The 11,192-nt window shown below is 35.4% G+C and overlaps 1 protein-coding gene across 3 annotated transcripts in view; it reads right to left on the reverse strand.

Moving 5' to 3' along the window:
• LOC146488212 (E3 ubiquitin-protein ligase NEDD4-like) overlaps nt 1-11,189 on the reverse strand; it is a 30,814-nt gene extending 19,625 nt beyond the window's left edge. The window contains exons 1-9 of one of the 3 annotated variants that reach the window (XM_085122003.1): nt 11,031-11,189; nt 10,820-10,896; nt 8,542-8,626; nt 8,090-8,128; nt 7,331-7,384; nt 6,274-6,324; nt 4,775-4,830; nt 3,635-3,723; nt 1,205-1,287 (exon numbers count right to left, since the gene is read on the reverse strand). In XM_085122003.1, the coding sequence (XP_084978129.1) occupies nt 1,205-1,287; nt 3,635-3,723; nt 4,775-4,830; nt 6,274-6,324; nt 7,331-7,384; nt 8,090-8,128; nt 8,542-8,626; nt 10,820-10,896; nt 11,031-11,084 (588 nt within the window). In that variant the 5' untranslated portion in view covers nt 11,085-11,189. Of the gene's footprint in view, nt 1-1,204; nt 1,348-3,634; nt 3,724-4,774; nt 4,831-6,273; nt 6,325-7,330; nt 7,385-8,089; nt 8,129-8,541; nt 8,627-10,819; nt 10,897-11,030 lie in introns of all 3 variants that reach the window. The other 2 variants (XM_085121993.1, XM_085121987.1) reach the window with 2 other exon arrangements.
• Between the last annotated feature and the right edge of the window lie 3 nt (nt 11,190-11,192).

Here is an 11,192-nt window from a genome sequence, read left to right on the forward strand (position 1 = left end):
AGAGTAGAGTAGAGTACAGTACAGTAGAGTAGAGTACAGCAGAGAACAGCAGAGCAGAGTAGAGCAGAGTAGAGTAGAGTAGAGTAGAGTAGAGTAGAGTAGAGTAGAGTACAGTAGGGTAGGGTAGAGTAGAGTAGAATAGAATCGAGTAGAGTAGAGTAGAGTAGAGTAGAGTAGAGTAGAGTAGAGTAGAGTAGAGCAGAGCAGAGCAGAGCAGAGCAGAGCAGAGTAGAGTAGAGCAGAGCAGAGCAGAGCAGAGCAGAGTAGAGTAGCGCAGAGCAGAGCAGAGCAGAGTAGAGTAGAATAGAGTAGAGTACAGTAGAGTAGAGTACAGCAGAGAACAGCAGAGCAGAGTAGAGTAGAGTAGAGTAGAGTAGGGTAGGGTAGAGTAGAGTAGAATAGAATCGAGTAGAGTAGAGTAGAGTAGAGTAGAGTAGAGTAGAGTAGAGTAGAGTAGAGTAGAGTAGAGTAGAGTAGAGTAGAGCAGAGCAGAGCAGAGCAGAGCAGAGCAGAGCAGAGTAGAGTAGAGCAGAGCAGAGCAGAGCAGAGCAGAGTAGCGCAGAGCAGAGCAGAGCAGAGTAGAGTAGAATAGAGTAGAGTAGAGTAGAGTAGAGTAGAGTAGAGTAGAGTAGAGTAGAGTAGAGTAGAGTAGAGTAGAGTAGAGTAGAGTAGAGTAGAGTAGAGTAGAGTAGAGTAGAGTAGAGTAGAGTAGAGTAGAGTAGAGTAGAGTAGAGTAGAGTAGAGTAGAGTAGAGTAGAGTAGAGTAGAGTAGAGTAGAGTAGAGTAGAGTAGAGTAGAGTAGAGTAGAGTAGAGTAGAGTAGAGTAGAGTAGAGTAGAGTAGAGTGGAGTGGAGTAGAGTAGAATAGAGTAGAGTAGAGTAGAGCAGACCAGAGTAGAGTAGAGTAGAGAAGAGTAAGGTAGTTCAGGGCAGAGCAAAGAGGCGCAGAGAAGAGCATAGCAGAGCAAAGCAGAGCGGGGTGGAGTATAGTTTAGTGGAGTGGAGTGGAGTAGCCTACAGGAGTAACGAATTCTGAGTACAGTTCAGTTGAGTTTACAAAAGGATAATAGAAGAAAGTCCAATGAAGTTTAACGGATACCTACTGCACAACGGAGCCTCCACAAACAGAAAGCTTTACCATTAAATTATTTTATCAACATTTGACTTGAACAAACATTGTAAGAATGGAAGAATACAAAACCAACCTCAACTTGCATTGGTGAAGAAGGAGCCGGTCCATCAGATACAGGAAGAGTAGGGGCAGTGGGCATTGGAGGTGCCGAGGGAGCTGGATAATGGTTTTCAACAAATCTGAGATTAGAATCTGCATCAGCCTCTGTGGGAATTTCTGTAAAATTAAGAGGCTGTCTTACAAGTTTGGATACCAGGGCACAGTTGTTCAAAACCTGATTAAGTCAATCCTGGGTGTAAGTGAACTTTGATTCGACTTTAATTTCTAATAAACAAACCTTCTTCCAAAAGATTTGTGTCCTTTAGTAAGGACACTTGTGACTTTGACTTTTCTTTACCATTAGTTCAAAATTAACATTTTTAACGAGCGAGATAAAAACTATGGTTAATTGTAATCAGGGATTAGCAATTATCAGCTTTTGAACAACCGGCCCAATTCACTATCAGAATGCACGTTCATTGTTTGTTATTTTTTCCCAGGCAACTCTACGGAGTAATGCATCCTAGTTACACTCCTACAGGGTGCGTGTCCTTTTGGGCTTTTAAAAATCCATGACTTTCCATGACCTTTTAAAATTGTCCATGGTAAAGCTTGCCTATGAGCATTTTACAATCATGTGCCAAAATGCGCAGTGTTAAATTCTACTGAGTGAAAATCTGTTTCTTTGTTCTTGTCGTTTTTTTTTTTTTTTTAAGAATTGTTCATCTTCTTCCTTTTTATTTCCTAAAAGAATGCTTTCTTAGTGATTTTTCCCCATAAACATAATTTTTAATTACTTTCCACAACCCACAATTAAAATCCATGACTTTCCAGGCCTGGAAAACGAAGTTGCAAAATTTCATGAAAAAAAATTTCATGACTTTCCAGGTTCTCCATGACCCCTATGAATCCCGTCCCAATTTTTGAAAAACATCCACTGAAAACTCAGCTCAAAATCTGCTTGTATGCAGGTGAGTTCTGAAAGTTTTTGGATTGAGAAGAGACTTGGGAATGTTTTTATGAAGCATGCAAAACACCATGGCAATTTTGACCTTCCCATGCCCCTTTACAATGTACCTAGACCTGAAATCTTCTTACAGTACAACTGTATGTCTTCGTCTACACACAGCTTAAAGGTCTTTTATCTTTTTTTTCTCATGATCAGTTCATGAGCGGGCAGAATTCTATAAATCATGCCATCTCATTGGTTCCAGCAGTGGGCGGAATTTTTTTATCTTGCCTGCAAACCCAGGCAGATTTGTTGGAAAACCTAGGCCTTGTTTTGTTGAGAAAAAAAATGATAAAAATGTTATTCACTGGCCTAGGACGGTACTGTGCTCTCTGTATTGAGCCTTGGGCCATACTCGAGACCTTGGGCACAGTTTTTCCCGATATGGACCTCTCGGCCAGCAAATAACAGAATTGTATTTCTTTCTACTCCAATTTTTGAGGCACTCAGGTGTGAGTTAGTCTAAACATGTTATGGGAGACATGTCTTTTGGATGCCCAATTTCCAATTTCTTGCTAAAACCCTGATTTACCTGACAGTCAAAAATTTTGCCAAATATGTGCACCTGCACTAGTGTTGGGTTATTCAAAATAACTTGACTTTCATATCATTGCATACTGAGAAAAGTACTTTCTCTTAACTAAGTTCAAAATTAATTAAAATTGTATTTATGAAACTGTATCAAAATTAGCATTCCAGTAGAATTATGCAAGAGAAAACTTACAAATGTTAAAAATTTGTGTTGATTTAAGTTGCATTAATTTCTGCATCACTAATTTAGTGGTGTGTGTTGTGTTTCTCCGACCACAATTTCCATTATTCTCCCCCCAAATTTTCACTACACTCCCGAATGGTAAAAGCATTGCTTTATCAGCTGAGGGTAACCTCTGCTTAACCCCTTAACCCCTATGTTTGGGGACAATAATTTATTCCACGAATATTGTTTACAGTTCAGATTTCTACAATTAGTGTTAAAATAAATTTGTTCCTGTTGTCTGAACAAATTCTGTATGTTTCTGAAATTCTTGCACCTCTTTCGCATTAATTTTCTTTATTGGGATGTACATGCGATTTCTCCTTCAATTTGTATTAATTTAAATCGCAATAATTCTGAATGCCTTAATTAACACAGTAAAGTGTTAATTTCCTACAATAATGTAAACTGCCTGTACATAAAATTAATGTTTTGAGAAAATAAATTTTTTTAATTGTCTGGTTACAGTTTGCAACACATAACAGCACAGTTTCACCTGAATAAATTCTTCTTATTCAAACAAGGAAACTGTTGTCTTCTTGTTCTCCAAAACTATTTCCCCCTATTCGTCAATTTTGATTAACTACAAGTAATTTGAACTTAGCCAGTTAAGTAGACTAGTGCTTTGATTGCAGAATGAACTGGACTCCACTCAGTCCTGTTACCAATATTAATGAGCTGCTACAAGCACACAGACTTACCAGGAGTTTCTGCTTGGGTTTGTAACCCCTCATCGGGTGGAAGAAATGACAACCGTAACTGCAAATGGCCTTTCACTCTTGATTTACTACTGCAGGATTTGAACAGTAGGCAAAAAAGTTACAAAGGGTTACCATAAAACTTCAATCTGAAACACTGTAAGCCCCCTACCCTTTGATACCCCTCAAACTTGTAATTATAGACCAGAAAGTCAAGTAAGCCAGCCCCTTTTTCTTTTTTAAGCTCAGTGTAACCGTCATTGTGGATACATGTTGTGACCTTGTAAGGGAAAATGTACACTACTGCTTTTTCATTTAAATGGCTTGAGCCTTTTGTTATCCATTTGTTTGCCATTTAAATACCCTTAGAGAGAGTTTGAGGCATTTGTTAAACCGTTCGAAATTTATAACAGAACGTTCGAACAGCCAGCTCTTTCACTTTGGTAAATCTACTCAGTTAAAAAGTCCTCTGCCCGGTTAAGATGTTCATCCATTCAGTTAACATGCATTTTATTATTATTATTATTATTATTATTATTATTATTATTATTATTATTATTATTATTATTATTATTATTATTTTTGTCATTATCATCTTTACTGTACACGTATTACAGTGAATGAGTGAAAATTGGGAACTTAAACACAGATGACAGACACTGAGCACAAAGGCAAATGTTTGCCAGCCCTTGGCAAGAAACAAAAACAAGCCAACAAGGGCAACATCTCACTGACTTTAGGTTATGATCAATGACTCACAAATGTCTTGTGACTGTAAAACTGAAACTCACATTAGCCGGCAGCTAATATAAAAATTTATTAAATAAATATGTAAATCTTACCAACACATGTTTCACTCCAAAAACTATTTATAAATTAACCCTTGTTTGCTTTCTTTTAAACCATCTGGAGGGAATTGCTGAATTTAGACTACACTGTATTTAAAATGCCTACAGAGTATTTCATACATCTGCGCTCAAGTTCCCTCACTGCTGACTCATTGCAGCAGTTTGTTTCCATTTGTAAAGTTGGATATACCAAAACCATTTTAAACAAATTCGTGATAATTTTACATTAGAGCAAAAACTAAAATTTTACAACAAAATAGTAGCTACATGGTGAACATCAAAGAGTGTACTGTACCTTCTTGGTCTCAAGTTATAGTTTCCTGGATGTATTTGGACATTTGGTCCTTCAGTCTGGAAGAAAAGTTGGGACTTCAACAACAGGTTCATTTAATAAAATATTAATTATTAATACAAAATAATAATGGTACCCTCAACCACAGCACTTCCTTAATTATTTGTGCAAACTTTACTGCCTTACATGCAGCTTAAGATTTACATATTCAATTTTGCAGGTGGTCAATTCACCAAATTAACAACTAGACAACCAACAACCCAACATGCTCATCATGTACAGTGTACATTACACTGTTGTTGCGTATTGCATATGTTGCTGTACATACATTGTTGTATGCATGTACATTACATGCATGTACATCATGTACACAGCACTATAGTTGCATGTTGCATAATTATGTTGTTGTACATTGCATATGTGATTTTATTACACAGTGATTGATACAGTGAGGATAATTATTAATTTACTATAGTGTACAATTATTTGTAAAACACAGTAAACTGTAAACTGGGCTAGTCAATCTACAGCTGTACTTCTTTGTATGAAATGATCGACAACTTGTCATCACGTATTGCTGTCTCATTAACTCTCGTCAAACAGTACCCAACCATACACAGGCTCAGCTGCTGGCCAGATGACAAAGTATCATGAATCAGGGTCTTTATGAATAAGAATATTAATTGCTATTGTACATGATCGTGATGCTGGATTTGTTCTTGGAACACCTTGTTTCAGTTCAGGTGGTGGAGATGTTATGCTGTTTTAAAATGATAACAGCAATTTTTGTGATAATGATGATGATGATGATGATGATGATGATGATGATGATGATGATGATGATAATAAATAATCAGAAATTATTTATTATCTTTATAATAATTAATACAGTATCAGTTCTCCTGTGATCTGGCCCACAGCTCATAACATGTGCATGTGCATGGTGGAGTATGATTGTGACAGACTGCCAGAGAAACCTTTACTCGCTAATGTCTGGTATCATCTGTTAGTAAATATACAATGTATGTCTAGATTCAAGTGTGTTTGAACATCTTGCACAAGCAATAGAATCACTGGTACCACCTCTTCCAGCAACCACTTGCCTTGTCCATGACACAGAAATTCTTTTACAGTTGTATTTTTCATTCTCAGTCAAATAATTAATAAAATACAATCCTGCCACTTAATACAACTGGAGCCTGGAAGCCTGGGACCTCCAATTTCTTTCAGCAGCACCGACACTTCACATGTTGGGCTCCTAACTTATAAGCTTTTGGCCTTGTGTGCTCCTTGAAATTTTTCTTAGGCAACAACCTTGAAATGCAACAACCTTGAAATAATAAGAAATTAGTACCCCCCCCCCCCCCCCCACCTCCTCCCTTAGCAAGTTTACACCATTAATTTACTTGCTGGCATTTCAGATGTCCTTTGTGAGACCTTTCACTGCATTTACCGTAATCCAAAAAAAATTAGTAATGTTTAGCTCAGGATGCAGTACTTACTGCTAAGGAAAACAACGGTAATTCCACTTCTCCAAGAAAGTCATCTCTAGTCTAAAAGAGACATTTACATGATTTTGTTTTACTCTATTTATTTGAATCAGTTGGTATTATTGCTAATTAGTCTGCTCAATAATGGGCTAATCAGAATTTTACCACAAAATACTTGAAAGCATTACATACATGTTGCAGTTGAAATTTGGTCTCAAGTTAAAACTTACAATCAATTGTTTCGACCAAGTCTTAGCCAAATGTACATTTGTATTAATTACATGTTTATCAATTTTCCTTTATGTTTGTGCATCAGTGAAACAGAAGAGATGAAAGTTTTCAAATGAACAAAATTAAAGACTGATTAATAAAATTATATGTACAGCTATAATTAAACCTAAGATACAATCTACAGTCCAGAAAATCGTAAACAAAAACTGGTAAAGAAATAACGTATAAAGGCAAAGTTCTGCAGCAGTTTCTGTCAAGAATGTGAAGTACATTGTGCTAGTCACGAATACACACTGCTGTTCTCAGGAAAATGTATTCCTTCAGATGTTTTCATCCTACATTTCTGTAGAGAGATCAGTCCTACAACAATTCGGGGACCTGCTGTACTTAAATTATAGTTTTATAAGTGGGCAAATATGCCCCAGATGGTATATATACATATTAAATTATTCATTTTAACAAGGAAGTCTGAAAATAAATTAATAGAATTATATAATTTTTTTCAGCCTTCCATGTTAAAATATGCTTATTTATATTAGATAATAATTTATTATAGTTAGATAGTTATAATTAGATTAATTAATTAAATTATATTGAATAGATAATAATATTACTAGAATCATCTAATACATAAATGTGCTGTGGCTCAAAAACTTTTTGGTTTAAAAAAAAATAATTTCAAACCAGTTGACTTACATTTCCCTTTGTTTCAGATTATGGTAAGGAAAATAAAAATACAACTGGTTTGAAAAATTTTAAACCAAAACAAATTTAAACCACAGCATAATTTAGCTGTGCAATGCTACATGTATACATGTGTGAGTGTTGTATAACTTACTAGTCTGTTTTCATCAAATACTTCGAACAAAAGTCTGTTGTCTCTAGGGTTCACCTGCAGAGAACAAAGAAAAGCAAGTTTACTGGAAACTCTACAGTATATTATTCTGGGGTGCTTTTCTGTCAGCCTAAATTTTTGCTTGTTTTTGTTGGGTGGTTGGTCATTCAGGTTTGTGATTTCTTCTTTTCTATATTAATTTTTTTTTCCATTTTTCTGAAAAGAGTTGCATTAATTTAAGTTTTGAAGAATTTTTTGATTTTATTAACAGTTAACCTTTATTTTGGCTAAGTAAAATTTTTTGGTTAACTTTTCCCCTCAGTCATAGGAAGTACAGTCGACTCCCGAACCTTCAAGGGAAATTGAAAAAGGTTCGAGTTATCGGGAGTTTGAGTTATTGAGGGTAAAATTATATAAAAAAATTACCTGAAAGGAAAGGAAAATTGGTTCAAGTTAGTGCGAGGGTTTGAGTTATCGGGAGTCAACTGTATCCTTAATCCTATTAACCAGCGATACCAACAGCCATATTCTCCTCAATGTAGTCCTTAATTTTTAATATACTTAAGTCAGAAGAATTTGTTTGCACATCAAGACAGGTCTCTTGTCACTATTGGGGCTAAAACACATAAAATGCAAAAAAGTGTTTAATTTATAGACACACATATCTAGATTTGCTATGAAGTTTCTGATTACAGATTAGCTTGAATGGACATGCACAGCCATGTATAACATTAGCATATGATGCATGCACTGCTCTCTTACCCTAAAGAAGAATCCTTGGTTCCAGGTTGGATGTAATGTCTACATACAGAATGAAGCAAATAAAAAAAATGTATTCATTATTTCAAGATTGCATGTCATTGTGTAATTAAACTACAAATTTACCAAACTTATCAGTTTGTTAGTTTTAGTGGGTGAAGCTGGCTATAACTAACTTAAAGATAAACTACATGTAAACAAGACGACTGCAATAGAGATTAAGTAATGCTTAAAATGTTGGCACTTGTATCTCTTTTAAATACAGTCACCATGGCAAATTTTCCTTATCAACTCTGTTGATAAAACCTTGAACATTCTTTTCTACACTGTAGTCTCTCACAAATGCAGCAGCACAATTTCTTTTGATTAGAAACTAACCCTCTTGTCTATTTGCAGCAGACTAAATTACAGCTCTCTAGATATTGGGAACTCAAGATAAAAGCCTTTAGAGTTACCTTTTTGATAGTTTCAGTAACAACAGAATCTATTTCTCCAAATTCTCTGTCTCCCCTGAACAATTTTATTTTGCAGTACGGATCACTAGAAAGATACATGACAAAGAAGCTATTAGTACTACAATATAAAGAAATGCAACTCAAGTTGATTCTTAACCCAAGTATCAGGCTTTTTAGAGGAGGGGGGGGGGGGGGAATAATGGAAAGAAACTCCTTCCTTTTCTCCCTTCCTCTGTTCCCATCCAGTAGCATTAAGAAGGCCTGGTACTCAGGTTAGTTAATTCTCAGCAAGGGTGCACTTATTGACAGCTTATTTGTATACAATGTACTAATGAATTGAATAAAAAGAAGAAAAAAAAAAATATTTTCTTAACTAAATCCTGAACAAAACTGTAACAAAGATAAGATTTAATTACATTGAATAGTCAGTAAGATACTTCAGTGTTTAAAGTCATATAGACTAAATGAATTAAACAACACAGTCAAGAAAAAAAAAAAGAAGAAAAAGAAATAAGAATATTGATGCATTCAAAAAGAATTCCAAGCAAAGCGTTAATTATTATTTTTTTCCTGTGAGAATTAATTTTTGTGATAAGCAGTTGTAATTTTAAAAGGTGTTAAATGATAACAGGAAATTCAGAGATCAGAGCAACCGCAAGATGTACAGTCATGTACATAAAGCTTAATAAATGACTTAAAACACCCAAGAATTAAGAAAGGCAATAAATGACAAACTTGTCTTTTCCTCCATTAATTTTTTTGAAAAATGGATTATTCTGACTATGGGAAATATAACATTTTACTACTTGGGTATAGGACAGGGATGCAATTTTAGTAATTAATCAAATGGTATCAACAAGACCTTTCAAGATACACTGCATGAGAAATCAATCAAATACTGTTGACCAAGTTTTGGCATGCAAATTCAAATCCGTACTGTAGGGTCTCTTTTTGGAGAGTTTTTTAATTGTCCAACCATGCTGTCATACACTGTACATACACTACTTGTCTACTTGTGGTTGGATGAGACGAACATTGGTGTCACACATTGTACACTCTTCTTTTATTTTTTATGAGCATGGCAGAGATTAGCCAAAACTTTAAAGATGTCTTAAACTGAGCCTGTAGGCTGAAATTTCATAAGGACATCTTTTTTTTCTCCTCTTGGTCTTAGCAAATGCGCATGCTCAAGTGAGCCCAAATTTTTTAAAATACAATTATATGACCTTATATAACTGAACTGAACAGCTGCATGCAGAGCATGTTATAAAAAAAATACACATTATTAAAAACTGGATCATTGTATAATTTAACTCCAAGGATTTGATTGGCTTAGAAGCTGTGTTTACTTGTATAAGCCATCACTATAAAGTAATATTATGTACCATGCCTGAGAAATAGCAACCATTAAATTGTCTTCTGGTTGTTCTTGTAAAATGCAAAATCAGCAAGATCTAGTAATAATTCTTGATTGTTTTCAACTCCACTCGTGCTTGTTGGAAATGAGATAATGGGTAGCCAACTCAGTGCTACACGCCTCAATGACTATCTATCATAGACCTTTAATGTATATGTTCTCTTTTCATTATCAGCTGTATTGTATACCAGCCAGTGACAGTAGGCAATTTTACTAATGACAGATGATAAATTGCTACTTAGTTCACAATAATTTTGGCAAGACCTCTTTGAACTTGGCTCTTTCCATTTACTATTCCTGTTATTTCCTTCTACTACAAAACATTTTGAGAAGGTTGTATTAGTAATCCTCTATTTAGGTCACGTCAACATTGTCTACATACTTTTCTTGCCGGTATCTTAGGAGCATATTGAGAACATTAATTTTCTTTAAGGTTCAAATCACCAAAAGCTAGCTAAACAACATACATTCATTCTTACAAAACGAAATGTGTTATGTAACTCAAGGTAGGCAGCCGCATGACTTTTACCGAAGCCAAATAAAAAAAAAAAAAAACAAGCTTACGCACGAAAGCTCATTAAATATATTTCTTGGATGACTGAAGCCAGTTCAAGAAATGATCAATGAGCACAAGACCAAATGATGACGACCTATAATGATAAATATTACAAAAACTACATTTGTATATCGTGCACGTAAGCTTATAATCCAAAGGACTTTTTGAAACAGTCACTCAATGACATTAAGCTTATATTACGTTCTATTCCTTTTTCATTGTACTGTGCGCCGTTACACTTGGCTGAAAAAAGAAAAACAACAACGGATCTGTCGAAATGCCTTGGCTACTACCTACCTACCTACCTTAAACCAAAGATGTCCTTCTTGGCTAAATCGACACCTTCAATAACAACCACTCGTACTATTTTCACGCTAGGATTCTGTAATAAACAAACAGATCTACTTTGACAAACCAAGTCGACGTTGCCCATATTCGGGTATGGACACATTACCAGACATAAAAGGATAAATCAAGTTCACAACACTATGATTTAAAGCGGATCAAAATACTCACTCGTGATGGTTTCAAGCCATGGACAACCGAAGGACCCCTCGGAGGCAAATCCATGGATTCTACTACGACTGAAAACACAACACTGTTCTATCTGCCACGGGCGGCCATTTTTAACTCCTTGTATTCTAGATCCAGGCCCCACACGGTGCAATGCGGAGCGGG

The sequence above is a fragment of the Pavona decussata genome, unplaced genomic scaffold (assembly GCF_977016875.1).
Source record: "Pavona decussata unplaced genomic scaffold, jaPavDecu1.1 SCAFFOLD_11, whole genome shotgun sequence".
Lineage (NCBI taxonomy): Eukaryota > Metazoa > Cnidaria > Anthozoa > Scleractinia > Agariciidae > Pavona > Pavona decussata.